The 26,984-nt window shown below is 36.0% G+C and overlaps 15 protein-coding genes and 1 non-coding gene across 16 annotated transcripts; 7 read left to right on the top strand and 9 right to left on the bottom strand.

Annotated features, from left to right (window-relative positions):
* Positions 1-129: 129 nt before the first annotated feature.
* Positions 130-947, bottom strand: SPOG_03207 (40S ribosomal protein S18). Its single transcript, XM_013169620.1, has 2 exons — positions 860-947; positions 130-813 (listed from the first exon to the last, which is right to left on the bottom strand). Exons 1-2 carry the CDS (start codon positions 881-883, stop codon positions 379-381), a joined length of 459 nt encoding a protein of 152 aa, XP_013025074.1. The 5' UTR covers positions 884-947; the 3' UTR covers positions 130-378.
* A 211-nt stretch (positions 948-1,158) lies between these two features.
* SPOG_03206 (peptidase) lies at positions 1,159-4,234 on the bottom strand. Its single transcript, XM_013169619.1, has one exon. The coding sequence runs from the start codon at positions 3,770-3,772 to the stop codon at positions 1,307-1,309; it is 2,466 nt and encodes an 821-aa protein (XP_013025073.1). The 5' UTR covers positions 3,773-4,234; the 3' UTR covers positions 1,159-1,306.
* A 543-nt stretch (positions 4,235-4,777) lies between these two features.
* Positions 4,778-6,024, top strand: SPOG_05431 (DNA-directed RNA polymerase complex I subunit Rpa12). The gene is made up of 2 exons (XM_013170005.1): positions 4,778-5,197; positions 5,325-6,024. The coding sequence occupies exons 1-2, from the start codon at positions 4,973-4,975 to the stop codon at positions 5,457-5,459; spliced, it is 360 nt and encodes a 119-aa protein (XP_013025459.1). The 5' UTR covers positions 4,778-4,972; the 3' UTR covers positions 5,460-6,024.
* Positions 6,025-6,436: 412 nt separating this feature from the next.
* SPOG_03205 (Ino80 complex subunit Iec3) lies at positions 6,437-7,727 on the top strand. Its single transcript, XM_013169618.1, has 2 exons — positions 6,437-6,688; positions 6,772-7,727. The coding sequence occupies exons 1-2, from the start codon at positions 6,549-6,551 to the stop codon at positions 7,163-7,165; spliced, it is 534 nt and encodes a 177-aa protein (XP_013025072.1). The 5' UTR covers positions 6,437-6,548; the 3' UTR covers positions 7,166-7,727.
* On the bottom strand, positions 7,618-8,285 carry SPOG_03204 (cytochrome c oxidase subunit VIIa). Its single transcript, XM_013169617.1, has 2 exons — positions 8,120-8,285; positions 7,618-8,044 (listed from the first exon to the last, which is right to left on the bottom strand). The coding sequence occupies exons 1-2, from the start codon at positions 8,152-8,154 to the stop codon at positions 7,903-7,905; spliced, it is 177 nt and encodes a 58-aa protein (XP_013025071.1). The 5' UTR covers positions 8,155-8,285; the 3' UTR covers positions 7,618-7,902.
* On the top strand, positions 7,915-10,078 carry SPOG_03203 (transcription factor TFIID complex subunit 8). Its single transcript, XM_013169616.1, has 2 exons — positions 7,915-9,072; positions 9,120-10,078. The coding sequence occupies exons 1-2, from the start codon at positions 8,979-8,981 to the stop codon at positions 9,692-9,694; spliced, it is 669 nt and encodes a 222-aa protein (XP_013025070.1). The 5' UTR covers positions 7,915-8,978; the 3' UTR covers positions 9,695-10,078.
* Positions 9,020-11,396, bottom strand: SPOG_03202 (uncharacterized protein). Its single transcript, XM_013169615.1, has 3 exons — positions 10,145-11,396; positions 9,833-10,030; positions 9,020-9,764 (listed from the first exon to the last, which is right to left on the bottom strand). Exons 2-3 carry the CDS (start codon positions 10,006-10,008, stop codon positions 9,722-9,724), a joined length of 219 nt encoding a protein of 72 aa, XP_013025069.1. The 5' UTR covers positions 10,009-10,030; positions 10,145-11,396; the 3' UTR covers positions 9,020-9,721.
* Positions 10,319-11,784, top strand: SPOG_03201 (transcriptional regulatory protein Rxt3). Its single transcript, XM_013169614.1, has 2 exons — positions 10,319-10,453; positions 10,495-11,784. Exons 1-2 carry the CDS (start codon positions 10,422-10,424, stop codon positions 11,537-11,539), a joined length of 1,077 nt encoding a protein of 358 aa, XP_013025068.1. The 5' UTR covers positions 10,319-10,421; the 3' UTR covers positions 11,540-11,784.
* A 262-nt stretch (positions 11,785-12,046) lies between these two features.
* On the top strand, positions 12,047-14,257 carry SPOG_03200 (uncharacterized protein). Its single transcript, XM_013169613.1, has one exon. It carries the CDS (start codon positions 12,918-12,920, stop codon positions 14,076-14,078), a length of 1,161 nt encoding a protein of 386 aa, XP_013025067.1. The 5' UTR covers positions 12,047-12,917; the 3' UTR covers positions 14,079-14,257.
* SPOG_03199 (pyruvate dehydrogenase X component) lies at positions 14,121-16,270 on the bottom strand. Its single transcript, XM_013169612.1, has 6 exons — positions 15,826-16,270; positions 15,669-15,773; positions 15,574-15,618; positions 14,927-15,526; positions 14,660-14,882; positions 14,121-14,614 (listed from the first exon to the last, which is right to left on the bottom strand). Exons 1-6 carry the CDS (start codon positions 15,890-15,892, stop codon positions 14,356-14,358), a joined length of 1,299 nt encoding a protein of 432 aa, XP_013025066.1. The 5' UTR covers positions 15,893-16,270; the 3' UTR covers positions 14,121-14,355.
* On the bottom strand, positions 16,180-16,253 carry SPOG_16341. The gene has a single exon. It is a non-coding gene; the product is annotated as a tRNA-Ala (tRNA).
* Positions 16,271-16,454: 184 nt separating the features above from the next.
* On the top strand, positions 16,455-18,322 carry SPOG_03198 (uncharacterized protein). Its single transcript, XM_013169611.1, has 4 exons — positions 16,455-16,588; positions 16,642-16,920; positions 16,971-17,274; positions 17,329-18,322. Exons 2-4 carry the CDS (start codon positions 16,793-16,795, stop codon positions 18,076-18,078), a joined length of 1,182 nt encoding a protein of 393 aa, XP_013025065.1. The 5' UTR covers positions 16,455-16,588; positions 16,642-16,792; the 3' UTR covers positions 18,079-18,322.
* On the bottom strand, positions 16,721-20,495 carry SPOG_03197 (GTPase activating protein Gyp2). Its single transcript, XM_013169610.1, has one exon. The coding sequence runs from the start codon at positions 20,406-20,408 to the stop codon at positions 18,213-18,215; it is 2,196 nt and encodes a 731-aa protein (XP_013025064.1). The 5' UTR covers positions 20,409-20,495; the 3' UTR covers positions 16,721-18,212.
* Positions 20,496-20,586: 91 nt separating this feature from the next.
* Positions 20,587-22,396, bottom strand: SPOG_03196 (ran GTPase binding protein). Its single transcript, XM_013169609.1, has 4 exons — positions 22,052-22,396; positions 21,364-22,005; positions 20,918-21,322; positions 20,587-20,870 (listed from the first exon to the last, which is right to left on the bottom strand). The coding sequence occupies exons 1-4, from the start codon at positions 22,314-22,316 to the stop codon at positions 20,734-20,736; spliced, it is 1,449 nt and encodes a 482-aa protein (XP_013025063.1). The 5' UTR covers positions 22,317-22,396; the 3' UTR covers positions 20,587-20,733.
* A 162-nt stretch (positions 22,397-22,558) lies between these two features.
* SPOG_03195 (ubiquitin conjugating enzyme E2-C) lies at positions 22,559-23,751 on the bottom strand. Its single transcript, XM_013169608.1, has 5 exons — positions 23,596-23,751; positions 23,514-23,541; positions 23,374-23,463; positions 23,082-23,317; positions 22,559-23,035 (listed from the first exon to the last, which is right to left on the bottom strand). The coding sequence occupies exons 1-5, from the start codon at positions 23,694-23,696 to the stop codon at positions 22,954-22,956; spliced, it is 537 nt and encodes a 178-aa protein (XP_013025062.1). The 5' UTR covers positions 23,697-23,751; the 3' UTR covers positions 22,559-22,953.
* A 20-nt stretch (positions 23,752-23,771) lies between these two features.
* SPOG_03194 (CAMK/CAMKL/CHK1 protein kinase Chk1) lies at positions 23,772-25,813 on the top strand. The gene is made up of 7 exons (XM_013169607.1): positions 23,772-24,030; positions 24,071-24,312; positions 24,368-24,796; positions 24,837-25,041; positions 25,083-25,272; positions 25,311-25,607; positions 25,645-25,813. The coding sequence occupies exons 1-7, from the start codon at positions 23,963-23,965 to the stop codon at positions 25,696-25,698; spliced, it is 1,485 nt and encodes a 494-aa protein (XP_013025061.1). The 5' UTR covers positions 23,772-23,962; the 3' UTR covers positions 25,699-25,813.
* Positions 25,814-26,984: the final 1,171 nt, after the last annotated feature.

Below are 26,984 nucleotides of genomic sequence, written 5' to 3'. Positions count from 1 at the left end.
CATTTTGCAACGATAGTGTATTTCTATGTATACTTTCTTTTACAGAATAGACTTAAGATGTTTTTAATGATGTTTTAATAAACGAAAACTGCTGAAACTCAAATGGTTAAAATAATCGAGTTTGAAAATGGCACACGGTACTTTAAGACACAAACACTATTTTGTTCAATTAATGTTCCGAAGGAGGACACGCCTTCATTAAGCGAATACAGTATTCACAAACTTTTATATTACGAGTTAAACTTAATAGACTTAATACTTACACATGTGAAATCGGGTTTCTTACTAAATAAACATTTTCGCTTCAGGTACCGTATTATACCACCGGAAGTGTCAAATCCAATTTTAAGTTCTACAAAGTTATGATGACTATTTAAATTATTTCTTCTTAGAGACACCAACAGTCTTACCACGACGACCAGTAGTCTTAGTGTGTTGACCACGGACACGAAGGTCAAGAGCGTGACGAAGACCACGGTGAGTTTGGATCTTCTTAAGACGTTCAAGGTCTTCACGGAGCTTACTATCAACGTTGTTGGAAAGCAATTGGTGAGACTTGCCATCGACGACATCCTTTTGGCGGTTAAGGAACCAAGTAGGGATTTTGAATTGAGTAGGGTTTTGAACGATGGTAACAAGACGCTCCAACTCTTCAGTGGTAAGCTCACCAGCGCGCTTAGACATGTCTACATCAGCCTTCTTGCAGACGATGTTGGCGTAACGACGACCGACACCCTTAATTTGGGTCATGGCGTACATGACCTTATGCTTGCCATCAACATTGGTGTTGAGAAGACGGAGAATGTGTTGAAACTATACAAATTAGTATAACCCTTTCGTTTTATTTCATTTTACTTACGTTCTCGGGTGGAACAAGAGACATGTTGAGATACCGGCTAATGCGCTGTGGGTAAAGTTTTGCACAGAAGGATGTTTGTGTTGTCAAGTTGTGACTGTTCTTTCCGCTAAGAATAGTAGAGCTCTAACGTTGATTTTAACGATATATAACGAACCGGATATATGATATAAAAGAGAAAAAGTAATTGATATACGATTGAAGTATCGCATTCATCAACTGTGTGTGTTTTTCAGGGCTAATCAATATTATCCGGTTTTTACATTTCTTATTTTCTAAATACTTTAATAGCACTCATCAGATGCACAAGGGATGTGAGTCTTTAAAAATTAGCTGCCTTATTTGACCTCAAAAAATCCAAAAATTTCTATATAAAATTGCATTTAAACTTCATTTGGTTAAGATTTATTTACAGAACTTTTTTAAGGATTATATAACAAAATTATTAAGTTAGTCTAACTTAAAGGAAGCAGATACAACTCCAATACAAAGAGCATCCGTCCAGTCCGGCAAGTAGTCATCATTTAAACTTGAGCACATGCGCATACTAGGACGATTTTGGCCTTCCACAAATTTAGAAGGATAGTGCCCTATAGCATCGAGACCTACAAAGTCAAAAAATATTGGCTCATCGATATAACTCATATTGAAAGAATATGAATTGATGCCATAGGCACTTACTTCACGAATATGATGTCTGCGCACATGTGCAGGTACCTCCGGCAAAGACCAAGATATCACATTTGCGTCAAAAGATATGACTGTCCAGATCAATCCAGGATAGTCAACAGTTACCGTAACATTAGCAATTCCATTTTCTATCACTTTATCAGAGAAAGACAAACGGGGTTTGTACTCAAAGTTAGATTTTTCATTAAGAGGGATGCGATACGATCCAAGGAATTGACTGAAAGGATATACTGTATCCCAATCAGAATTCCAATCATCTATTTCTGTTTGAACAACAGGTTCCTCGGAGACTTTACTAGCCACATCATATACAAGTTTCTCAAATCCTGGGGCAGAATCAGCGGTGGCAACATGCAAAGAAAACTCATTTGATGTGATATTCTCCATATGTTGAATGAAAACTCGTCGAGGATGTAACGCGTCATAGAAAGTTTCTTGTCCTCCTAAAACGTAAGAGCTAATTCCAGCTATTAGTATGGACAACAGAAAACCAAGCTTTAGGAAACGGGGAGAACGCAGACGTTGAATCCAAGCTGAAAAGAGAGGGAAGCTAATATAGACAGAGCAAACGCAAATACAACTAATAATATGATCAGCAACTTTTTCAATTCCAATACGACCAGTCAGAGGTACAAAGATATCGAGCATTGTAGTACTGGCTTCAAGGCCAGCAGTTAAAGAACCAATTGATCCGATTACGTAGCTCAACAGATGAACTGTTTTCTGTTTCGCCAAAACCCAGTCATTAATTAATAAAGCGAGTATCATGAAAGAGTCTATAATAGTAAAAAGGTAAGCAGAGTGCAAAGGTACTAAAGTTATCAAAGAATATAGTAAGACCGTGGCTTTAAAAGTTTGATACTCTGATTTTTTATTTATCCAAGAGGAAAAGATAATGGAAGCAATAATAACAGGCAAGTAAATAAATAAGGGCCAACTCTCATTACGGAACCAACTCATTCCTCTGTCTAAGACATTGCCGAATACGAACGCCCAAATGTTAGGGAAAAGAAAAGCGCAAAACAATGTGAAAAGCTGAAACAAGAAGGGTACAATTATGGACTCAGAACCTTTAATTGAGAGATAAATTCCCAACCCACCAACAGCAGTGTTCAAGATCCTGGCAGTGACATCTGAATACATGAAGAAAAATCGGTTCAAGATTGAAAAATAAACGGTGTTAGATTCACCCATATTTTTCATGTCAGCCTCAGGAGACGTTAAGTAACGAAGAATAGCCATAATATTCTCGCCAAATTGCTGGGCAGTACCGGGAGTGATATACGGGGCGAGGTCTTTCTTCGTATGATACAGATAACTGTTTTGGACAACGGCCATATCCAGTCCAGTAAGGTTTCCATATTGAACGAATTGGCGAAAGTCCGTATCACTTATGATAATGCCTGTACGGAAAACATCATCAGCTAAAACCGTGCCAAAAGGACGAGGTACATGAGAGTATGCTTTAATCATTTCATTACTTGTAGCTTGAAACAAGATTTCAGCACCAGTGGTTCCACAAGCTTCGAGATTTACGACGCATTTTACGGTATCCTTTAAGCTACTTTGAGTGATAAACAGATGAGAAGCATCCTGCAAGGATTCTTCAGCATCATTGAAGAGAAAAATTATTGAATGGGTTAAAGGAATAGGTTGAGAGGAAAGAACACGCAAATTTTCTAGAAGAATACCCACGGCTAGAGCATCATCGGTAGCGCCGGGACTAGGCAGAGTAGAATCAACGTGAGCATTGATCAAAATAGCTTCCTCTTTGCAAGCATCAGTTCCATTACTGAGACGAACAGCGATATTCTTCAAACCGTGATACTTTTTAATTACATATTTATTCATAAAGTCGAAAAGATGAGCACCATCGCCAGATTCGTAAAAAACCTCAATTTCATGCGTATTCGAATAAGGACTATTCTGTAAGTTCTTTTGGGTGGCTAAGACCTCGTCCATAATGTATTGACGAGCGCGGTCTTGTTCAATTGTACCAAGGATTCGATAGCCTATGTTTTCGGAAAGCTCCTTGACATGTCTCATAACCGCCCTTTCAGAAAATTGTGAGGTACCATCAGGTTTGTAAAGACTGTCGACTGGGGTAAGCAAGGAATTATGGAAGTACGACACGACCTGCACCATGAGTATAACAACTATAGACAGGAAGAGTGTTGAAATTCCATTTTTCTTTAAAGATTGACTACAACGGGATGACGATGTCATAATAAGTGAGGGAAATAGTAAGCGCAAGAGAATTTTCAAATAAAAAGTAAGAAATCAAAGTAGTAAGTCAGTGAATCAGTGGTTATAGAAGAAAAGAAAAAAAAAATGCTCTATAAAATAAAGAAGCGTTCCAAAGAACCTTGGTATAGTTTCAGCTGCAATATAAGCCTTCGGGTTTTTAATTCAAGTATTTAGCGAAATGACAAAATTCGAAAAGAAAGATTAGAGAATTTAGAATAAAAGATCAACAAATATAGTATTTGAAACTAAGCTGTGTACTGTTATCGCAGAAAAGATCAAACGGGAAGTGTCAGAAACTGACGAATCAATGCCAAATTTGCTTTTTTAACAAAAAAACAAACAAAAGAGCAGAAGAAAACCAATGGAAGATCAGAGGCTTCTTAAATCCTCGAACATGCGGTTGTCGTGTTGTTTTCAAGTATAGGAAGTTATGAGTGGTTTCGGATCAGACATGAGATATGACGAGTATGGCCAGAGGTGAGAACAAGTAGCAAATTTGGCTAAAGTCTTAAACGTTTAAGTTTAAGTAACCGCAAAAAAAAGAAGAGCATGGTTTTGAAATTTTTCTTTCCCTGGTGGGAATTCGTAGAGTTTATCCTCAGTTTAGTAACTTGGTATGGATTACGCTTTGAAGAAAAGACAGAAGGACCAGGGTTTGTATTTGAAATTGACTTTATATAGGAACAAAAAAACAACCCACTGTTTTTATATTCAAGGTTACAGTAGAAGAGTGATCAGATAGATGAAGAGTCAGAACGTTACTGTTACGTCTTTGTCATTTGTAGTGGAACGACATAAAAATAAGAACTAGGGAATTGAAAATTGGGATTCGATACTTACAATAACCTGAGACATTTGTAAACCTCCGATGCCTTGCTTTGCCGAACGATGAAGAAAAAAGGAGCACATCATGATCGATAAAGTAGTAGATAGAAATTAAAATTTTTTTATCATTTAAAAATCTTTTAGGATTGCTTTATTCATTGTACTATCATCAAATTTTTGCTTTCCCTCTAACCGTAAGTTTATTTACTAACGTGCGTTTCGCTATTTTACCCAATAAAGTATAGTAAACCCTAGTACGTAGAACGATAAGTTTGCTTTACTTTTGATGCAAAAAAGAAAATGCGCTCCTTTCCTTCACCTTTGCTTTCCACCTAAAGGAAAAGACAAACCAACATGTCAGCCATTGGATCCTTGGTTTTTTGCTCTGAATGCGGAAATCTTTTAGAAAGTACTACGGCACAATGGACCACATGTGATCAATGTCAATCTGTTTATCCATCTTCGCAATTTGCAAATTTGGCTGTTGAAACGAAAAGTGGACCCAATGCTTTTCCTTCTGCTCTGAAATTAAAACATAGTATTGTCCAAGTGGAAACACAAAAGGAGGAAGCTGCGACGGTATGGAGTTTTATGTTAATTCATCTTGATTGACTTAAAGGCACAACGAACATTTGTCAAGTCTTCAGTGGAATTAATGATTTCTTTATTTTAGTTCTTAATTATTCTAATACTAATTTCGTTCTAGATTGACGAAAAGTGTCCTAAGTGTGGTAACGATCAGATGACTTTCCATACCTTGCAATTACGAAGTGCCGATGAAGGTTCCACTGTCTTTTATGAATGTCCTAGGTGTGGTTACAAATTCAGCACGAATAATTAAAAGAAAAAGCAGGTGTCTTCAATTTGGGTCTCATGTCCGGTTCTTTTTCCTCTCTCCTTACGAAAGTGAAAAATAAAAAAGCGAGGAAATAGGTATATTTCTTCATTTTGGGTTATTTTTGGTTTGGTTCATCGGTTAAGCTTGTAATTTGTCTTTCTTCTTTTTTTTTTGGATTAGGTTTCTCTTCTCCATATTTAATACCCTGGAGACGACCATTACCCTTGAACAGACGGTACATTAACTATAGTTTTCTTGAACTATATAACTATATCGCATACTATCTAGAAAGCTTTTCCATCGTTTACAGTCGTTCACTTCTTTCCTTTAGTGGTCCTAGACATGCATTTCATAAAAAAACATACATAGAATAAAAGGAATGATAAATGGCTTTATGTATCTGGGATGTCTGATTACGTTATTTTTATACTACACCTAGACGATTTCGTTTTTGTAGTATCGTATGTTATGTATTGTCAAAATGTATTTTATAAAACTTGATTCTCTGAAAACTTTTATTTATGGAAAAGGAATGTGTCATAAATGAAAGCGACTACTTTAATTTGGCATATTGTTTATTCATACTATGTATGGATAAATTTCATTATATTATAATCGATGTAAGCTAGGGGTATCTTTTAGATCTAATGAAACATAGCAATTCGATGGTCAGAAAAAGACCATTTCTTTTATGTTTGTTTGGTACATAAACAAATAAAATTGAATTCACTTTCAACATCCCTGATAATAAAATCCTCGTATGAATTCATCTGCCTAGTGAACAATAGAAAAAGTGAAATATAATAGGGTGTCGCAAATGGTTCAATACCATTTGCTTGCTTTTAAAAAGAAAATCAAAGCAGCTTGACTATCGAATTCTTTTATTTTTGTTTATTATTTATCACTTATTTACAGTACGAAAGGATTTGGGTATCATAAATAGAAAACCATTTGTTAACATATATAGAATGAACCAATTGCTTAAATTCTATAAAGATAAAAAGCGAGGTCACTAGGATACGCTATCCTGACAAGGAAGGAGCCAAGCATGAGTTGAGAGGAAATTGACGATCTGTATTCAATAAAGTAAAAATGGCTTCTGTAAAGTCATTTAAAAGGAAATATTTGAAACTGAGAAAATCTTTTGATGTTGTCCTTCAAGAAACCGATGAAATTGAACAGAAAATAGCAGACATCTCTCAAGTTTATCGACGGATTTTGATGGAAAATACGTATGTTTTTTATGCTATTTCGAGAATGAAAGAAATAGTGAATAAGATAGTCTGAATAATTCCTCTACTAACGCTGCTTGTAGTCATTTGGTCGATTTATTTTTGGATATGAATGAAACAACTTTGCCCACACCTCCTGCTAGTCCTCCTGGATCTCCATATCGGCAAGCAACGACTGTTCCTCATGTTGATTATTTAGAAGACACATCAGTTGCTTATAGTTTAGAAAAGCCTATTGCCAGTACCCACAAGTGGTTATCTGGTCTAACAGCCCACTCCAAGTCAAATAATCCGCTCTTGTCAGCTGGAAGCTCCAATTCTTTCTCTAAACCCAGCTTAAATTTACCTAACCAATCTTCTCCTGCATCAACCTCTTCGCCCATTAATCCTAGCTCTTTATGGAAACAAAAGCGGAAAAGAGCTACAGACTCGCCCTCAGAGCGTCGTTCTAGGAAAAGATCATCTTATGAAGCTTAAGGTTGATATGACGACTTTCTGCAATCATTTTCTTTTATATTGCATACATTTATCTGTTCGACATTTCTTTCCGCATACTATTATTTATGATTAGAACACGGGTGTGTAGGCATAAGTTTATATGTATTTTCAGAAGAATTAGTCAAGAGACTGCGTACTTTTATCCACCCTCTCTATGTGTCGTTTTTTATTATGGTAATAAAAGGAGTATAAGTCCATGGGGAGCTTCGGTCGAAATCTTCGTCGCCGTACATTATCATTATCATTATCATTATTACTCTTATTCTTATATCTCTTTTCTCTGCAGTAAAAACTTTGGACTTTCTAACCTTTCATCTTCATTTTACGTACAGAAACCTATTTAACATCGTCTCCATCCATTCCTCCTCCAAAGGGAGAATACCAAAATCTCTTTTAAATGGACAGTTTCAGACAGTTCGGATGAAATTGGGATCATTATTATGTACAGGATACATTATTTGGCTACGGGTGCTTTAAATACATTTCAGTCTACTTGCTCCATCCTTGCTAGTCAAGAATCAAAATCAATAAAAAATTAAACACCTTTCTCATTGAACAAGCTTTTCGTCGACAAAAGGTTAACGAGATAATTTAAATGAAGCCAATTAGTAGTAAAAAAGGAAAGCAAATTCATAACTGAAAAAAAGGAAAAAAAGACCAGTATGGATAACTTTAATGCTGAATTACGCACTTGCAAATACGTTCAGGGGTCGGACTTATTCGGAAGCCTTTTCAGCAGCAAGCTTCTTATAGAATTCCTCACGCTGCTTAAATGCAGGCTTGTGGTAACCATACCACCAGGCCAAGCCACCAACGGTACCTAAACCAAGAATCGTAGAGAAATCAATGATTACTTGTCTGCATCAAACGTTAGAATTCCCGATTTTACCAACAAGTTCGTGCTTTTTTGTTCTAAACAAGATCAAAACATACCTTTTGAAAAGTCCAGTAATAGGTCCAACAGCCATAGTGAAAAAAAAAACACAAAAACTAAGCTTGAAATTGAATTGAAAGAGAAGGGGGAAGTTGGTAAGTTTCCTTTTAGCTGGTATACGATTTGTCTCCGCCAGTTGGAGACATAGTGAACTCGAAGGATCTCCGTATACCCAATGGAAAACAAAACAAATACGCAACAGGTATTGCTTAATCCTTGAAAATTTTGTCTTGGTATCCTATTTATATCGGTTTTTCAAGAAACTGTTTCACCATATGCTTTCTAATTCTTCCCTTCCTTGAGAACTCTCTAGCTCTTTTGATTCTTACGGCTACATAATCTCAAAATCAAAAGAATGACTTGTATAGAATAAACTAGCAAAAATTTCCCGCGATGGAATGATTCAACTCAACTTTAGTATGTTTGTTTACTACATTAAGCTGCTGTGCAACTTGACATAACACGGTGGCGCACGGTAAAAAGTTTAAAAAGTTATGCTCAAGGTTGCTATTTGCAAAAACTGAATTGAGAGACCCATTCAACGCGAATTCAATATATATGAACCTGTTTCTTTTTCATTCTTGTGAAGAAGAATCACTTTATCTTTTTCTCTTTTAATTTATTTATTTTGTCGATATATGAGATTGTAACGGAAAGCCAAATCAGTTTAAGACGCGTACCTAGGAAAGCGACATACATCAAAGTACGAGACAGCAAAGTGAGCTTCCTCATCAAGTATTCTTTCTGTTAAGGGATAGAGTGCTTCGGTCTAAAACGAGACTCGTGTTAAGTATCTGCATTCATCGTTGTTACATTTTGACGTATTAAACGTATCTCTTTATCTTTTAGTTATACAACATGGAAGCTATTCTATACAGTATTCTACAGCAGAATGGGTTTGACGGAATAACGAAAGCTGCTGAACGAATGTTTTTGGATGCAATCGATAAACGTATGAGAAAAATCACAATTCATTAACATAGCTAACTGGTTCTTCAGATCTTAAGACTTTATTTCACGAATTAGCAATCCATACACAAATCGGAAAACATAATGAACCCACTACTGAAGACGTTGCACATTGGTTCAACTTGAGCAATATACCTGTGTCAGGTCTTCGAAAAGAGTTACAAACAGTATACAAGCCTTTATCTAAGGACTTCATCAAAAATTTGGAAGAAAGAATTCACAAGTCGGCTGATATACCGGATCGATTTAAATCATCTTTGGATTCTAGCATGATATCTCACTTGCTGGGTTCTTTGGCTGTTTCTCAAAACCGTCCTAATTATGTAGCAAGTCATTTGCCGCCTTTTCCTGCTTCTCATACTTATTTAGCTAGCCCCGTGTACCCAGTGAGACCCACGTCTCCTAGACGGATACGGGAGCTTGCTACGAAAGAATCCCGTTTGGCTGAAAATGCTTTACGAAAGATCTTAGATGCCAATCAACCTCAGGTTATGAATTCACCTCGACAAGCCGCTTTTACGAAGGCATGCCAAGATTTGCAGTTGGATAGCAAATCATTTCACATTGTAAATTGGGAATCACAGAAATGGAATGCTCCAAGATAAATGCTCCTAATCAACCTCTAGTTCTAATTATCCATTCAATGATCGCACTTCCTCTAGATGACCGCGAATCCTGTGTTTTATGTTAGAATTTTCCAAAGAAGAGGACTCGGATTTACAAGTTGATTTTCTTTAACATACTTTCGAAAAAACCGATGTACCGTTAAGCAAACCACCTTGTTGCTATCATTTTCTACTTTCTCGCACATGTACTGTTTCATGCATTTGTATTTGAAGCTACTGGGTTGTTCCTCTTGTGATTCGCCATGTTTTGTCTCAAGAGAAGACACCATTCCATTGTTGGATAAATTTGCCATGAAGCTTATCCTAAAACATTAACTTTATCGTTAGCATATTTTTTGTAATGAATGTTTCTTTTATGTTCCATATACGAGTTGCTGTCCGCAGCTGCTAGCATACGAGAACTGATTAACGGTTTCTTGCTTTTCATACATCAATCAAACGAAGTTGGTAGCGCTAGGTAAGGTTTTCTGAGAACGCTAAGTGCCTTGCTCGAGAATTATTACCTGAATGTATATAAAGTATGATATATGCTTAAATACTTTAAGATAATGTTTGCTATTTACTCTGCCGTTCGTTCACTCTTAGAATACTGTCTGTCGTCTATGACATTACTGCTGTGCTGCACTGTCTTCGAGTTCGGTATTCTGCAGAAGATTCGCGTCGAAACATGTAAATACAACAGAATGTGAAAACAAATACAATATTCATGGAAAATCAACAGTCGACACAACCTGCCAGGTAAGAAGCTTAGGGGCTACACATTCTAATTGAAGTGCTAGTAAAGAACAACATCAAGAAACCAGCAATGAGAATAGTATGCAAAGAACACCAAAAACAGAGAAGGTAGGATTCTCAGTATTATCGATTGGGTCTATTTTAGAAAACCCCCAAAGCCCGAAAAGTCCCGAGACGATTACTTCTCATCAAAGTGAAATTGAGTCTGCTCATACAGAAGCAGTGCCAATGGCAACTTCAACACCGACGTCGTCAGAGAAACGACCAATAAATTCCCCTACGTCCAGTAGTCATTCGGAAAAAAAGACAAAAGTAGAAGGAGAGCAAGGAAAGCCTGAAGACGAAAAGAAAAGCTTACAGCAATTCAGTGGTACTGGAGAACCAACGGCAGCTTTTACCTCTCACCAAGGTGCACCGACAGGTTCACCAGTAATACCAGGTTCCACGCCGTGGCCCTATTCGAGCTCAGCGTATGGAGCGCCTCAGAGTTACGATGGCGTCAGTAAATTATCTTATGCGTATTCCCAGATTCCTGTTCGTCAATTTGTATCCCCTCCAATTGATATCGACAATTCTGCCCTCGATACTTTTTTAGAGACATGCTTATCGTCTGGAAATGAACCTGTTGCTCAGTTCGTCTATACTCCATGGTTTGAGTTGCCGTTACTGTACAATGCAATTGGCAAATTTATCCGAATAGAAATTGATGCTAAATGGTTGAATGCTGCAATCAATCCGCGTCTTAGTAAACGAGAAATATGGGGGACAGATGTATATACAGATGACTCGGATATAGTTACCATTTTGGCACATTGCGGTTATTTTTCTCTCTTCAAACCCCTAACGAAGATTGCTGTTGTAGACTTATTTATTCTGCCACCCTTAATAGGTTACAAAGGAACCAGGAAAAACCAAATTGAAAGCAGAAGCTGGACTTCTCGACAAGATGGTGTGAGTTTAAAAGTAAAAAACCACGAATGGAAATCTCCCGAACCTACGGTTTTTGAAACTGCTATGCATAATATGACATTAGAACAACGATTACAAGCACGACTTGAGCTATCACGCTCCTCTGTTTTCAAGATCTAATACAAGAATGTACTGATTACCTTGAAAAAAAGTTCATGTATTTTAGAAAGAAACAACGTGCAAGATGACTAAAAGCAAGTATAGCAAATACATGGTATATAGGAACATTGTTACAAGCTCTGTTATACTTGAAAGCATGATAAAAGTCTGACTTGATTTCAAAACCCGATTTATTAATAAGAAACTTCAACTTTTATTCATTCTATTTTTTTGTGAATCTTTCTATATAATCTCTAAACGTTCGATATTACCATTCGTTGTTTGTGCCATATTTGGTAAAAGGAAAGTTTAAACAGTTAGAGATTTAACAGTTCAGCTTCATTTAACGGAAACTTATGGGAAAAACAAACAAATTGATGAACAATGTAAACCCAACAGATAAAACGTAAAAGCAGCTGATTTCCCCGACCCGCTATTACTCCACGTGATACTTTCAAGCGTAAATCTGGTGTAAGCACTACGGAGAAGTAAATTTGCCAAAAACTATAAATTGGTTGTTTCCCCTCTTCTTGAAGTAAGGTTGTATCCGTTGCTCTTTTGTTTTTCTATTCCCGACTTATTTGTTTTCACGAAACCCTACCCTAACTTCGTGGTGGACGACTTCAGATCGCCGGGGCAAACTTGTTTTCTTTTACCAATTTATTGGACTGTGAGGAAAGGGAAAGAGCAAGTTTTACTTGTGTCTGTACTGTGCGATTTCGATTCGTTGCATTTTGGGGACCATTTTGGTTTCTAGTTTGGCGATAAACGGCTCAAAAGTTTCAAAGCTGATTTATTTGGAAAAGTGTTTGTGTTCGCCGCAAACGTGATTTCACCAGCCTAGTTTCTACTTTTTTATAGCTAGAAGGGATCAGTGAAATATTCGGACCGAACAGGAGACACTGAATTAACTCTCAGCATTTAACCGCTCGCTTTTGAGTAATCGTACTTTTCTCTGGATATTAAACTGTGAACGTAATAAAGAAGCCATCATGTTTTCTTTATAACGTATCTCGCTTTCTTTTTCTTATAATTTCCTTATAACCCGATTTCTTGTATTCGCTCTGCGTGTGTGTGTGTGTATCTCCTTTTCTAGTCCGTAAAAATCGCAGTTTTTTTGTCTACGTGCCTGTCCTTGACCGGTCGTGTTTATTCATTTGTCAAAAAAAGGATAATCGATTCTTTATCCTGAAAAATAACTCTATAGTTGCTAACTCGCTCAGTCTCAGCTGCTTTTAATTGTTCATTGGAATCCCTTAACGCAAAGTTCAATTTTGGGTTTTATTTTTTTACTTTATAATAATAAAGTATAAAAATCAAGTACTTCAGTCTTGCATATTAATTTTTCTTTTTCGTTGACTTACTACTCTATCTGTACCTTTCTTGCATACTTTTCGCGATGACAGGGTTACTAAGCATCTTATTGCATTGCAAACCTTCTAACTTTGCCGAATCTAAAGTTTCTACATCAGAACATCACTCAGTACAATTTTGTATAGAGCGTTCTCATGAGCAATCTTCTGAAAGCTCTCCATATGAAGGACGCGTTAAATTCGCCGTCTTACCAAGTCGAGTTGGTGAAGGAAAACCTAGGAAGCCTTGCCGATATGGGAAATCTCCACCTCCTGATATTAGTAAAAATCAGCTGCTTAACCGTCCTCAAGAATCTAACGTTTGCGATGGTAAATCAAAAGGTGAAAATTCCAACTTACTACGTAAACCCTTAGGACATTTGAACAGAGAACAACAGTATGCTAAGCAGCCCCCTAAAATTAGTTTTGCTTTAGGAAATTTAACAAATGGAAGCAATCAAAATACGTCGACGTCCCATGCTGCCGCTTCCAAGCAAATTGCAACTACTTGTCGCGATGTATTGGAAGATGTGTTGAAAAAGGATAATGACTTAAAGTTAGAGTCTTCTGATGAAGAAGAGGATGACAGCGAGTTTGCTTATCCTGTGAAATTTCAAAAAGATGCTAGCAATATAGGTAAAGGTAAAATGTATCGACCTATTAGATCTCCTAAACCGCCCGCAAAAAAGCTAAACGTTTCTTCTTTCGAAGAAGATGATGATGACGATGAATCGTCCGATGAAGAGGCTAATAGCGATAGTAACGATGAAAATGACGGGGCAGTTTCTGATTCTTCTTTATCCGATGATATCGAAGAGGGCCGATCACCTTTACAGTTTCCTTCAACCCCGATACAGACTGCTGCTCCTCCATCTGAAAATTTAATCCCAGATGATACTGATTTTGTGCCGGGTACTTTTGATGAGGATCAACCCGCCTGTCTAGCATTTGCTTCCTCCTTAGCTAACCACTCCCCTAAGCATTTTCTAATGGTTCCTCAGGACATTGATCCTACCTTTCCAGATTCTGATTCCGACGATGAATCTGTGGAAGAGAAATCAACCAGAGCACAACGATCATCTGCTAAGGCTAAATGGAATCCTAAGCACAGCAGTAACAATTTAGAAAAGAAATCTTCATCAGGAATGTCAAAAAATAGCAGATCTCCCCCTGTTAATATAAATCGAAGGCCATCGATGGCTTCATGAGTTGCGACGGCTCTACCTATTGCTGTATATTAATAAAAAGAAAACTGGAAAATGCGTCTACAACATTGTATATGTGTTCGATGTAAATTTCTGTTTCATTCCGTTATCGAATCACTCGTTATGTTCTAATCATCACTGTTGTTAATAGAGTCTGGTTATTATTTTTTGTATAATTGTTGTTATTGTAAGTCAATAAGAAAACTATAGCTAGTGTAAGGAAAGATGTAGTTTGCTATCTTCGATTAATTCCGTTAGAGATCTCAATGGCCTCTAATTATTAATTAAGGGAAGCTACCTCCAGATTCCTTTTTAATTTGTTCATAAATGAAGCTGCGCGGTCACTGTTAATGCGAGTACTGTACGACAATTTCAATACGATCTCTTCATTTTTCAACTGTGAAGGGCTAGGCAATGTGTGTTCCCGAACAGATCCCAAGAGACAATCATAAGCATCATCAAGCGTTGTCTTTCCGTTTAATGGAGGATTTGGATGAGCGAATGATAACACTGCACTGCCAGATAACTGACCGGGTAAACTAAAACGATTAGCAGTCTTTCTACAAACATTAATGTTCACGTACATTATAGAAGAATGGCAAAGAAAATCGACGACATTTTCAACTGGTCCTTTTCCAGAAATAAGCTGAGTTTTCGGCAAAACACTTGCTCTTGACGAAGACAATCCTAATAAAGCATCATAGGCATTCTCTACAGGATCTTGAAATAAGTCTAGAATTTCGGATGAAGCCAAAGAATCAGAAACGGCTGACGATACGATATTTGTTATCTTTTCTGGAAGTTTTTCTAAAAAGGTGAGAAGTCTCGAACTAAATCATTGTATAACTTACCATTCTTTTCTTTCGTTGCATTAGTCATATTGATTAAATTGACCAAAGAAAGACTAGTCTCGACGACATTGAGACGAGGTTTTTCAGGAATAGCCTCTGATGGTTTCTCAGTAGTTGTAGGAGAAGCTACAAGCTGACCTTTCACAGGTTTAGCCTCAACTTTAGAAAAATCAAGCTTTTCAAGCTTTTGTATAGCTTTCTGTACGGAGCCTGGTGCATCCTTTTTGATTTCACCAATAAAAGATAAAACATCACCTTTAAGTAATCGACCACGAGGACCCGTAGCAGGGATAACTGAAGGATCCTGGATCTTGTGTAAATGCAACAAGTACGCAACTGAAGGGAGCAAAGGGGTGCTTTGGGAGGAAGATGAATCAGCATGACTAGATGTTTGCAAAGAACTGGGCTCCGTTGGTGTCTTCAAGTTTTCGGACTTTTCAGTAGTACTCGAAGCATCAGGAAGATTAATTTTAGATAAATCATCTCCTTCTTCAGCGATAATGGCTATTTCTTTACCTACGGGAATTTTGGTACCGGAATTAATAATAATTTTTGCTAAGACACCATCGTCTTGTGCCTCAACGTCCATTGTAGCCTTGTCTATACGTAAAAATGAGTATTAGCCATTGTCAAGAAACTATACATACCAGTTTCTACCTCTAATATCACATCACCAGCCTTATACGAATCCCCTAATCATTGTAAGTATTAACTCATCTTATGTTTCACTTGTATCCCATACCTTCTTTCAGACTCCATTTTGCAATATTTCCTTCTTCCATTGTAGGTGACAATGCAGGCATGCATAAGTTGCTAATAGCATTTGAGAAAGCTGTATTATGGAAAACTATAGTTGAGTAAGTAAGCGAATTCATTGTCCCAGTCATTCTCGATCATACATTTTCCATGTCTACACTGCCACAAGACCTGCCTTTTAGGCAATTGAAAAACACTTCGTCTTAGCATTATATTGCTTTCAAAATCAGGTTTAATTCACGTAACAAGCGACCCCTTTAAATTTTGTTAAGGCTGAGGCTTGCTAGTTGCAAGTTGGGTTGATCAAGTCAAGTCAAGAATTTTAGGTGAAGACCATGGTCAGTTAGTAGTTTCTTTGAAATATCGGCTAATGTAAATTTTAATTAAGCGACCACTTATTTCGTTAAAAACAAAACTCTGGCAATGTTTGAATAATGGTTTATGTTTCTGAATATGATTTTTCTTGCAAGAAAACGGCAAAACTTTTAAAAATGAAATGGACAAGCCAGAACTCGAATCTGGGACCTCTTCCATGCTAAGGAAGCGTGATAACCATCTACACCACATGCCCAATAATTAAGCATATTGTTTAGTATGTTACCTTACTCCCTGTTATTTATATTTTTGAGTTTTTGGCATGAAATTTGAGTTAGCATTCAGCTTTAAAGCATATTTTGTAAAATACTATAATGTACGCATATGCTTATTTAACAATATGTATACCATTTTTCGCTTCATATGGGGATTTATTTTTAGATATTCTACATTTATTACCTAATTAGTTTTTGGGTTTGCATAAGTTTGGTAATTAGGAATATTAGTACTAAACCGAAGATAAATCGCCTATAAACATAAGATTTAACGGATAATCGAATTTCTGTCTCATATATGGAATTTTATACAGTGGTAAGGGCGGGTTCGCAATAGTGAGATAGAAGAGTATGAATTAATGACAGCAGACTTTGCATATTGTCACAATACCAGTTGAATTACATTGAATTTTATTTTCTACAAGTTCATGAAACTTTTTGAAAGGTTCACAGTAAACCAAAATTCATGTTACTTAAATAGTTTCTAAAGTAAATGGTATAACTTCCGTTCTTTTTGGTAATGCATCGATTGTACAGACTTAGCAATCAGTTACATTATGGATTCAACTGTACGAGAGTGATACCCTCATGTCGGAAGATTACATCTCTAGCAATCGAGACATCTTGTGATGATACTTCTGTGGCCGTGTAAGCAACTATTCTGTGAGCCCAGGTGAAATTGCCGCTAACGGAAACAGTGTCCAGAAAACTTCGAGCGAGTCCTTACCAAACATTGTTTGTCTCAATACTCATCGAACACTTTCAAAATATGAAATGTATGGGGGAATACATCCATCAATTGTTATACAAGAACATCAAAAGAACCTGGCAAGAGTTGTTTACGAAACTATAAAACAGTCTCAATCGTTAGGTGTTTCTAACTATGATCTTATAACTGTAACCCGTGGTCCTGGAATGCTAGGTCCTTTAGCTATTGGCTTGAATTTTGCCAAGGGTTTAGCTGTTGGCCTTAATAAGCCCCTTTTAGCGATACATCACATGGTATGATTTAATTAAACGCTTCTCAAGAAGATGCTAATTCATTATTATCATTAGCAAGCACATGCGTTAACAGTGCAGTTGGAGTCTCAAATCCCATTTCCGTTTCTTTCAATTCTAGTATCTGGGGGCCATACTATATTAATTTTATCCAGATCGGTTGTTGCTCATGAAATCTTGGCATCGACAACTGACATAGCTGTTGGTGATTACCTGGATAAATGTGCCAAATATTTAGAAATTCCTTGGAATAATCAAATGCCAGCTGCAGCTCTTGAAAAATTTGCTGCTCCCACTCTCGATGATTTGAATGTAGATTGTAATCCACCGAACCCCATGAGCACTGGTGAAAAGGCACATAATCCTAATTTTTCTTTCTCGGGATTAGAATCTTATGCTCGAAGACTTATTACCTCAAAGTCATGGAGTTTTTCAGAAAAAAAGATCTTGGCTTATAAGCTTCAGGAAGCTGCCTTTAAGCATATTTGCCAGAAGATTACTAAAGCCATTGAGTCTACTGATCTATCGGATGTGCGTTTTCTAGTTTGTAGTGGAGGCGTTGCTAGAAACTCCGTTCTGAAGAAAATGCTGGAAGAATTGCTTATTTCACTTCATAGTAGAGGCCTAATTCCTGAAACAAAACTTGTTTACCCTTCTTTGGAACTTTGTAGTGACAATGCTGCTATGGTTGCTTATACGGGAATACGAATGTTTGAAGAAGGATTCAAATCCTCGCTTGAAGTAGAACCCATCAGAAAATGGCCTATAAATTCAATATTAAATGTAAACGGCTGGATACATCGATAATGCAAATTATATTATTAATAACAAAGCCTAAATACTGTAGGGTTCAAACTATGCCATAAGATAACAATAAATCGAAGTGCAGAAAAACATCCTTTTTATCAATAATGGCATATCTTTTCGTAAACGCACATTTATTATGGTGCGTTTTCTTTCGTAAGCATTCCTTTGACTAGTTTCTTTATAAAAAACCTGAGTATTGGTAGTAGCATAGTGTTTGCAGCAATATACTGAAATTGCTCTAGAGATATCCGAAACTCCTTTTGATTTTGTCTATGTTTATTAAAGCAAGAGCGCAAAAAATCACTTATTACTGTTAGCCTTTCATCATCTTCATGATTCCCTTCATAACAGCAAATAAGAATTAAGGATTCTGATAATTCAACAATTTGATCCGTCTGTAGTTCCTTTCCTTCATTTAGATCATATAATTGAAAGCTGAATACTTCTGGAGCCTCTTCGGCTAACATATTCATTGTTTCAATACCAATAACAAGCTTTTCAAAGTTTAACGGAACGCTAAGATCCAAACTTTTATTCAACCAGTTATATAATCTTTTAAATAGCTTTCGTTCACTTCTTTGATAATGGATGGCCTTTTTGAAGAAAATTTGCCGTGGAATCGACTTTTTTATAAGCTTTTCAAAGCCATTGTAATCAATTTTCTGTTCCAATATGCGACCATGACATAGATGATCTTCACCGATACCATCGATAAAAGCATCGTAAAGATACTCCAAGTCTGTGTTTGATAAATTCGTTTGTTGATATAGACCACGAAGATGCGAGCGTTTAGTAAAAAGTTTTAAAGAAGTGAGAACCGTTTCTCGAAATTCTGTTCTTTTTGCTAATATATAACTATTGGTAATAAAGTCAAAATATTCAAAAGCAATGGCCTGAAGCTGTGAAAATGTACATGAGATTGGTTTGCTATTAGTACTTCCAATTTCTGTCGTTAAATATTCGGAGTTAATATTAGCAAAGCAATCTTGAAAAACTTTCATAATTGATGCATCATCAGCGGCATTTAGAATTCCCTGAGCATTAATCTTAAACAGAGCAAGAGCTGTTTGAAATAAAACGCAAGGTCCGTTCGTTATGAAATAATCGAGGATTCGCATTGCATAATCCAATCGTAAATCCTTGATAAAAAGTGAAAAAAACCAGTTTATTGTAATAAGTTTCAAGTCCATCTTCATTTCAGATATTTTTTGATAAAGATGAGGAAGAGCTTGTTGTAAGACGTACTCAAAGACAGTCAGATCAAGTAAAAGACCGTGAATCAATTTACCATAGTATCCAGGAATGTACAGCTCAGAGAGCTGAGAGAACAAGAAATAAGCCTGTTCTTCGGTACAGTAAACCAGTAAGGCTGCAACAACGATATTTATAGCCTGACAGTAGCCCATGTCACTGTTTACTCCAGAATAAAATCTCAATACTTTCCTCAGAGCATCTATCCCTGTACTTGATTGATAAGCAGGATAAGACGGTAAGCTTCTTGATAAATCTCTCTCAATCTCATCGCTATACTCACAAGTTTCTGCAAGTACTTTATGTACATTATTGTAATAAAAACCCTTCGATTTCCACCGCCAATATAAGCTTCCAGAACATGTTTCCCATATGTCCGCCCTCAAATTGTCCGGAATACCGTTTTGAATTAGCTTAATGAAGGAAGGAGTTTGTACAAAATTAAAATTGGCTCCGTTTTCAAGAAAATACTTTTTCCACTGATCTATTTCTTCCTTTTCTGCCCTTTCTGAATTAAATTCTGGGTCTATTAGTTTAGAGGGAAAGCCAAATTGCATTCCCAAGCCTGTAGAATTATATCCATGATCTGAAGTTGCTTGATTCTCATTATTATTTTTTATGGATAACCCTGAATGCAGAAGCTTTTCCGATGCCAAAGCATGTAAGAATTCTGTAACATCACCAGCCTCATGCGAAGTCAATCGTAATTGTCGTATTAAGCGATCACAAAAGAGTTCGGATTGTTGACGTGTACCGTTTATAGTAAGATGAATAGTTTGATTGTGAACGGTTATTAAATCAAAAACAAACACGTTGGTGTCTGAAGCTGTTCTTTCTACTTGTCTTATAGTCGACAGAGGAAACGTAAATCGAGTCTTTAAATCCAAACTATGGAAGCAAAGGAAAGAGGTACTTATGTAGATGCTTCCAAAAATTAGCAAATCATTATATTTAATTTCACAAGACGACCCAATGATAATTTCTTCTTGCTTCGTCAAACGAAAGAAAACAGTTGGTGGTAGTATTCCTTCATAAGCTTCGTAGTTATTTTCAGGAAAAACATGCTTCAATAAATTCATTGATTAATCATTCTGGACCTTTTACCAATAAAAGGCTCCAGAAACTTTTCTCTTAATTTAAAGCTGTTTGTTGTTGTCAAAAGTCGGTATGAATGAAGTCTTGTTGCCGGGTAACAACATCACACTTGTGCCGTTAGGTTCAACAGTCAATGCAAAATACTAGCTCTGTATTCCCAATATACAGATCAATTACCAATTCATAGCTATTCTATTTATTTAGTTAATGCGTTGTTATTGAGGAAGTAAGAATACAGTGTTAATAAAAAAAAGCATTATAATTCAATAACTCATAGAACATTATCATCGTAACTCATTTCTAGCCAGTTCATGGCAAAATGAAGTCTTTTTGAACATTAATAAGAGTGTTTGGTAAACATTTGTGTTGACAAAGCAAATCATTAAGAGCAATCGTATGTTGCAAAAATTGCTCCAATTGGCTTTCAGGTTGATAACCGCTGAACCCTTTATATAGTTAGTAAGCAAAATACAGTAAAAAAGACAAAACGTACTTAGAAGCAATTCGTTGATACGACTGGCTATATACTTCTGGAAGTCATTTTCCAAAAAGAAAGATAAAGGACTCGAAGATGGATTATAGTAAGCGAGAAGTCCCATACTTAACTTGATCATTTTTTTTAGATCATGACTTTCAGCTTTTTCATACTCATCAAAAAATTGTTGGGAATAACTCATGACTGGGTCCAAAATTTTCATCTCTTCTTGTTCTGAGATTACGCCGGAGAAAGACGCTGAGTACGAGCGAATTTGTTGCATATTTCGCATTAATTGAAGAAATTGCAAAAATCGGAGAGAAAGGGATAGGTCTTGGCAATCTTGAATTGCTTGGGGATATTGTAAAGTAATTTCCTGTACCGCAGAGGCCAAGTCCCCATTACACAACAATTGATTGATCCCTAAAAAGGTTAGTAAGGATGTGTAAAGGGCATAAACATACTTTTTCGGATTTGTACATCTGAGTGCAGTACCTTTTCGGGACAGAACTCTTGTGCCGTTTCTACATAGCCATGATTAATGAGGAAGGAAGAGATAAGGTCTTTAAGGAAATTTTTTCGTTCATTTTGCTCATCAACTGAAGCTATATTCAGAGAATCGCTCAACAATTTTTCTTTCTCTTCTTGAACGGCGTGGTCTATCTCATAAAGAAATGCTGTTTGACCAAAATTTGCCCTGATGTGTTCACCTTGGCTTTTTAGTCCTATCGTCGGGTACAAAGAATCGCTCACGTTCGTGAAGGCTACCCCTAAATATGCTCCATTTTTTGTGTAGAATATTGTTTTGTTGATAAGGTTCACACCACATCCCACAACATCACCAGTTTGAAATTGAGGTCCATATCGTTCTCCGGTTTTCGATCCATGGTAAATTTCACCATTGTGTCCATGATAACCCCAACTTTCTGATGTGTTTCCTGGTAAACGTCCTGTTTGTGTATTCTTTTTACAAAAACCAACACATATTCTACCTTCTTTACCACATGACAATACTTGGATTTCAAAATAGTAGACTGAACAGTTATTTGGTATAGGAAAATCTGATCGTATTAAAGCCGCATCATGTTCGCTTCCGCTATCCGGGCCTTTATAATGCAAAATTAGCAAGTGTTCTACTAACATTTAACTTACCAAAAAAAGAAGCCTCCAAGTTGCTTTGCATGACCTCTATAAAATCGGATTTTTCTCTTGTGCTCCACGTTTGAGGTAAAGGATTGACATTACTGCCTGTATATTCAGTACTTGATGATTCGGTATCTTTCAAGTATTGTTCCCATTGTAGCCATTGAGGTTCTTTAGTCAGCAATTTTTCACCGTAATTTGTTCCATGAATATATTCAGGCAATTCATTATAGGAATCTAGCGTTTTCTTTGAGTTTCCTAACGTTTTTGTCATGGCGGTTGTTTCCTGGTACGTAAGTAGCCCGGAGGTAATAAATAGATGAATGAAGGGAGTAATACAAGTTTGACAATGTAGCTAGCAAAAATAACAAACTTTTACGATGTTTTGGTATATTATAAGAATATAAAATAAATTACCGTTTGTATGTTTGGGTTTCTTCTAATGTGCGTACAAGTTTTCGAAACTATATAGCGGTAAATTGAGGTTTTACAGTACTAACTTACAATCCATAAGTATTAGACTTACAAATTTCTTTTTAGTAATAATATAGCAAGGCATACTATGAAATTCTCACCATCTAATAGCACTATTGAGTATAAGTATTCTGTTTGATAACAAATAGATCAAGATATCTCGTATTTTAACAAACAGCCAACGAAAATACGAGGAATCAGAAGGTTCGGAGGACAATAAGTATGAGCTATAAATATTGCTAAAGGCTTTTTAAGATTTAAAATCATTATAAAGCAACGTAGATTAACGAAAAGCTCAGTTTTACCCTCAAAAGAATCCGAAATGTTTTGAAAGAGGATCCAAGTTTAGTATAATGAACAGGGGATTTCACCAAAAGTATACCGTATGTAAAACTTGAAGCAGTGGATAAAACTCATTTAATCCTCATTTATAGAAGTTATATCTCGTCAATTTCCTTGTAGCGTTGCATTAAAAGGCGTTTATACTCAACAGGATCCTTACTCCATAGTTCAGCGGCTCTAATGATAAATTAGCATTTATGCAAGGTAGTAAAATGAAACATACTGAGCATTTAAAGGTGAAGCATTGTTAGGTTCACCTAGAAGGCTTTGAAGGGATAGTAAGATAGTTTGTACGTTGTAGACAGCAGACCACTTGTCCTTCAAAATATCTAAACAAATGTTTCCACTCATGTCAACATTAGGATGCCACATAGGAGAAGTAAAAACGATCGTTGGGGCTGAGTAAGGATAGTTGGGGGGAAAGGTCATAGATATCTTGAATTTTAATTCTTCGTAGTACTAAAAGATAAATTAGCTAGGCATAGTCAGATAACTTAAGTAAACCATTCACATACAGTATCAACCGGACCTGTAATAGTGCCTGCCCAATGTAGAAGATTTGAATCAGAGTCGGGAAAAGCACTAATCCCCGGGGTATTCGACATCTTTATTGTTTGGTTAGAATTATATGGTTTGAACAAATCGCATTTCATACCATTAGACTCATTAATTCACTTCGTAGCCTATTTCCAAAAGTTAGTACGACCATTTCATCAAATCAAGGATATAAAGCTCACCTTTTTGTAACGCTATGTCCGTCTGTAGACATATTTGAAGAAGAAGTATTTTTTGTATTTGAAGCCATGCTAGGGCTCTGATTTTGCATTTCTGAATCCATAATCCTTGTTGGAAGTTGACTTTAGTGGATGTGCGCTAGTCCTGGTAAAGGTTAAATAACAACAATAAACAATACATCGACTATATAGTAGACAACAAATAACTTCACTAACAAAGTTTTCTTATGTTTTTTTGCTAAAAATAAGAAAACAATGTTAAGTTACTGATTTTGTTTCTCACACGGAAATTAAGGAATCTCGTATAACTAAAACATTCTACCGCTCCTAGGAAAGTAAAATAACCTAAGGAATTAATTAAAGGATAGAAATGACAAAGATCATAGAAAAGTTTCCGTACCATATTGGAAAAGAAATTGGAACTGGCGCTTTTGCATCGTATGTTTCATAGATTCAATAACAGCTAATCGCTTTATAGTGTTCGTATTTGTTATGATGACAACGCAAAAATCTACGCCGTAAAGTTTATAAATAAAAAATTTGCAACAAAATGCATGGGTTCCAATGTTTGGGCACGTAGAATGGCTAGTGAAGTCCAACTACATCGTCTGTGTAATGGTCACAAAAATATAATTCACTTCTATGACACGGCAGAGAACTCACATTGGCGTTGGGTTACTCTTGAATTTGCCCAAGGCGGAGACTTATTTGACAAAATTGGTAATAATATTTGAAATGACCAAATAACAGTTCAGTTCTACTAATGCGAATACAGAGCCCGAGGTAGGGATTGATGAAGATGTCGCGCAGTTTTATTTTGCTCAGCTAATGGAAGGAATATCTTTTATGCACTCAAAAGGTGTTGCTCATAGAGACTTAAAACCTGAAAATATTTTGCTGGATTATAATGGCAACTTAAAATTATCGGATTTTGGTTTTGCATCTCTCTACGCTTACAAAGGTAAAACTAGACTTTTAAATAGTCCAGTTGGAAGCCCACCATACGCTGCACCAGAGATTACAGGGCAATATGATGGTGCAAAGGTCGATATATGGTCTTGTGGAATAATACTCTTCGCTCTTTTGTCTGGTAATACTCCATGGGATGAAGCTATTAGTAATACAGGAGATTACTTAATTTACAGGAAACAAGGTGAACGGCCGTCTTCTTATCCGTGGAATCGTTTGTCACCGGGCGCATATTGTATGTCTTTTAAATATTGGAGCATCCACTAACATGATAGCTATTATCACTGGAATGTTACGCAGTGACCCATCAAAGAGGTTCTCTATAAGGCGTATCTTACAGCATCCATGGCTTACTTCTAATACTTCCTTCCGTACTGATAATGGAAATTGTTCTGATCCTGTTGCTCTCGCTTCAAGGCTAATGTTAAAGCTGCACATTGATTTAGATAAGCCCCGTTCATCTTTGACAGATACTTCGACGTGCGTTATGATCATGTATAAATAACTGCTGACTTTTACAGGTATGGGAATATCTCTATGACACAACCTACAACAAAAGTGTCAGAGTCTGACATACATAACCATACTGCTATATATGGTTATCTGTCTCAGCCAGTTCAGGTGAATGAAGAGGTTGATGTCACGGAACTTATGGAGAAGGATCCTTCGCTGAGTCAGTTCAGCAATACGAACGGTTTTATTGAACGACTTGTAAGTTAAATCATCGTAGATTTTTCTAACTCAAATAGGCTGGAAAAGCTAAAAACTTTTATGAAATTTGTCCTCCGGAACGTTTAACAAGGTTTTACTCGAAGGCTTCAAAACAGTATATAATCGATCGACTTTATGATACTCTACGTTTGTTAGCGGTTTCTTTGACAACAAAGCATACAAGTGGGCAAAGTACGCTATATGTTAAGCTTCATGATAAAAGAAAATGTTTGTTACAGGGTGAAATAGAATTGAAAACACTCGGTCATAATTTGGAATTAGTGAATTTCATAAAAAGTAGCGGAGACCCATTAGAGTGGAGAAATTTTTTCAAGGTAAAGAAATTTTGATATCTAGGCTAACACTGAGCAGAATGTAGTAAGTTCACTTGGAAAACCTATTGTCTTGACAGACATTACTTCTTGAAAACTTAATATACTTCGAAGATTGCATTATGCATATAATTTCTTTTATTATAATATAATATTTAGAGAAATGATAACTCCATTTGTTCAAAAGGATTAAATATTAGATGATTCGGAACAAAACATATCCAATATTGATTATTGTAAACCAAAACAAAAGTTTTTAGGATTTGAACTTTTGAAATTTTAGACGTTATAGTAAGCTATTTTGTCTAATAGGTTCATTACTTAATTTTATTACTTGACTCTTAAAACATACATACCTTTAGGTGTTCTTATTGAATTGAAATTCATGAAGTCCTAAGTATACTCAAAGCTAATTAACGACAGTGCATTTGAAGGCTGTATAAGCCACTATTAGTGTACTATTGTGCGCTACTAAGCAGTACAGTTAATATATTACTATATTTAATAATCTTAAAATAATAATAAATGCTTTATTTTGATACGTAGCCTTTACAAAACGATTCATCATAGTACACTATATAATAAATGAGAATCCGACGTAAGAATAGAGCGGGCCCTATGTTTAACTAAAAATTGAAGATATTTAAATAACTTTCGTTGGTTCTAATCGGATTATTTGTTGACTGTTCTTTTAGTAAACGAAATTCATTTCCGCTAGTTTTGCAATCCAATTTTTTTTAATTTCCTCAGTTTGAGGTTTTGAGATGAACTATCATTATAACATCTTTTTATTTGCATTCGAAGGCAGTAATAAATGTATGAAAACTTCTCTACCTTCTCCATAGAACTAGCGAATTATTAAGTTGATAATCTTAGTGGAAAGTAAATACATAATCTCACCTTCATAACGTGTTGGTTTATACTCATTTATCAATTCTGTTAGAGGTGAGTAAGTCGAAGCCTAAGTCTAATATGAGTTAAAAAAAAAAAAGGTTCCAAATCTTTTCTTTAATGTAGCAGAAAAGTAAATTTGGAATTTGGTGCTTAAGTTATATCCAATGAATTATGTTTTCGACCTTTTTTACTCATAATAATTTGTCTACTATAAACTCAATTGCGCAATTGTATTTTCTGGGCTAAAAAAATAAATTGAAACCAGTCGTTAGTAAGTAAAGTTTCGTTAGCAAAACTGTCTGGCTTGTTACTTTATAATTGATATAGTAGAGGAAAGCATTATTTATTGACTTCAGCCACCAAAGGCGATTGTTGATGAAAATGAACAAACTTTTAGTTACCTTTCCGTCTGCCCACAAAGTAATACCTTCACCACCTCTATAAACATAGACTATATATTATTTGGTTATTGTAATTATTAATTTT

The sequence above is a fragment of the Schizosaccharomyces cryophilus genome (assembly GCF_000004155.1).
Source record: "Schizosaccharomyces cryophilus OY26 unplaced genomic scaffold supercont4.7, whole genome shotgun sequence".
NCBI classification, from domain to species: Eukaryota; Fungi; Ascomycota; class Schizosaccharomycetes; order Schizosaccharomycetales; family Schizosaccharomycetaceae; genus Schizosaccharomyces; species Schizosaccharomyces cryophilus.
Note: the sequence above shows the minus strand (reverse complement) of the source record. Positions and strands in the feature narration are given on the sequence as shown.

Bases quoted from the DNA above. Each gene is read 5' to 3' on its own strand.
- SPOG_03206 (XM_013169619.1), bottom strand. From the start codon at position 3,772: ATGACATCGTCATCCCGTTGTAGTCAATCTTTAAAGAAAAATGGAATT.
- SPOG_05431 (XM_013170005.1), top strand. From the start codon at position 4,973: ATGTCAGCCATTGGATCCTTGGTTTTTTGCTCTGAATGCGGAAATCTT. The intron at 5,198-5,324 runs GTATGGAGTTTT...ATTTCGTTCTAG, and splicing joins AAAAGGAGGAAGCTGCGACG to ATTGACGAAAAGTGTCCTAA.
- SPOG_03194 (XM_013169607.1), top strand. From the start codon at position 23,963: ATGACAAAGATCATAGAAAAGTTTCCGTACCATATTGGAAAAGAAATT. The intron at 24,031-24,070 runs GTATGTTTCATA...ATCGCTTTATAG, and splicing joins GGAACTGGCGCTTTTGCATC to TGTTCGTATTTGTTATGATG. The intron at 25,273-25,310 runs GTAAGTTAAATC...TAACTCAAATAG, and splicing joins ACGGTTTTATTGAACGACTT to GCTGGAAAAGCTAAAAACTT.
- SPOG_03203 (XM_013169616.1), top strand. From the start codon at position 8,979: ATGGAAGCTATTCTATACAGTATTCTACAGCAGAATGGGTTTGACGGA. The intron at 9,073-9,119 runs GTATGAGAAAAA...CTGGTTCTTCAG, and splicing joins TTTGGATGCAATCGATAAAC to ATCTTAAGACTTTATTTCAC.
- SPOG_03196 (XM_013169609.1), bottom strand. From the start codon at position 22,316: ATGACAAAAACGTTAGGAAACTCAAAGAAAACGCTAGATTCCTATAAT. The intron at 21,323-21,363 runs GTATGTTTATGC...TAACCTTTTTAG, and splicing joins AGATGTACAAATCCGAAAAA to GGATCAATCAATTGTTGTGT. The intron at 20,871-20,917 runs GTACGTTTTGTC...AACTATATAAAG, and splicing joins TATCAACGAATTGCTTCTAA to GGTTCAGCGGTTATCAACCT.
- SPOG_03197 (XM_013169610.1), bottom strand. From the start codon at position 20,408: ATGAATTTATTGAAGCATGTTTTTCCTGAAAATAACTACGAAGCTTAT.
- SPOG_03198 (XM_013169611.1), top strand. From the start codon at position 16,793: ATGCATCGATTGTACAGACTTAGCAATCAGTTACATTATGGATTCAAC. The intron at 16,921-16,970 runs GTAAGCAACTAT...TAACGGAAACAG, and splicing joins GATGATACTTCTGTGGCCGT to TGTCCAGAAAACTTCGAGCG. The intron at 17,275-17,328 runs GTATGATTTAAT...TATTATCATTAG, and splicing joins TTTTAGCGATACATCACATG to CAAGCACATGCGTTAACAGT.
- SPOG_03207 (XM_013169620.1), bottom strand. From the start codon at position 883: ATGTCTCTTGTTCCACCCGAGAAC. The intron at 814-859 runs GTAAGTAAAATG...TAATTTGTATAG, and splicing joins CTCTTGTTCCACCCGAGAAC to TTTCAACACATTCTCCGTCT.
- SPOG_03204 (XM_013169617.1), bottom strand. From the start codon at position 8,154: ATGGCTGTTGGACCTATTACTGGACTTTTCAAAAG. The intron at 8,045-8,119 runs GTATGTTTTGAT...CGTTTGATGCAG, and splicing joins ATTACTGGACTTTTCAAAAG to ACAAGTAATCATTGATTTCT.
- SPOG_03202 (XM_013169615.1), bottom strand. From the start codon at position 10,008: ATGGCAAATTTATCCAACAATGGAATGGTGTCTTCTCTTGAGACAAAA. The intron at 9,765-9,832 runs GTATGTTAAAGA...CATAAAACACAG, and splicing joins GTACATCGGTTTTTTCGAAA to GATTCGCGGTCATCTAGAGG.
- SPOG_03200 (XM_013169613.1), top strand. From the start codon at position 12,918: ATGACAGGGTTACTAAGCATCTTATTGCATTGCAAACCTTCTAACTTT.
- SPOG_03201 (XM_013169614.1), top strand. From the start codon at position 10,422: ATGGAAAATCAACAGTCGACACAACCTGCCAG. The intron at 10,454-10,494 runs GTAAGAAGCTTA...TTGAAGTGCTAG, and splicing joins CAGTCGACACAACCTGCCAG to TAAAGAACAACATCAAGAAA.
- SPOG_03205 (XM_013169618.1), top strand. From the start codon at position 6,549: ATGGCTTCTGTAAAGTCATTTAAAAGGAAATATTTGAAACTGAGAAAA. The intron at 6,689-6,771 runs GTATGTTTTTTA...CGCTGCTTGTAG, and splicing joins CGGATTTTGATGGAAAATAC to TCATTTGGTCGATTTATTTT.
- SPOG_03195 (XM_013169608.1), bottom strand. From the start codon at position 23,696: ATGGATTCAGAAATGCAAAATCAGAGCCCTAGCATGGCTTCAAATACA. The intron at 23,464-23,513 runs GTATGAAATGCG...CAAACAATAAAG, and splicing joins GTGAATTAATGAGTCTAATG to ATGTCGAATACCCCGGGGAT. The intron at 23,318-23,373 runs GTATGTGAATGG...TTTATCTTTTAG, and splicing joins TTACAGGTCCGGTTGATACT to TACTACGAAGAATTAAAATT.
- SPOG_03199 (XM_013169612.1), bottom strand. From the start codon at position 15,892: ATGCTAAGACGAAGTGTTTTTCAATTGCCTAAAAGGCAGGTCTTGTGG. The intron at 15,774-15,825 runs GTATGATCGAGA...ACTCAACTATAG, and splicing joins GCAGTGTAGACATGGAAAAT to TTTTCCATAATACAGCTTTC. The intron at 15,527-15,573 runs GTATGTATAGTT...TTTTACGTATAG, and splicing joins GATATTAGAGGTAGAAACTG to ACAAGGCTACAATGGACGTT.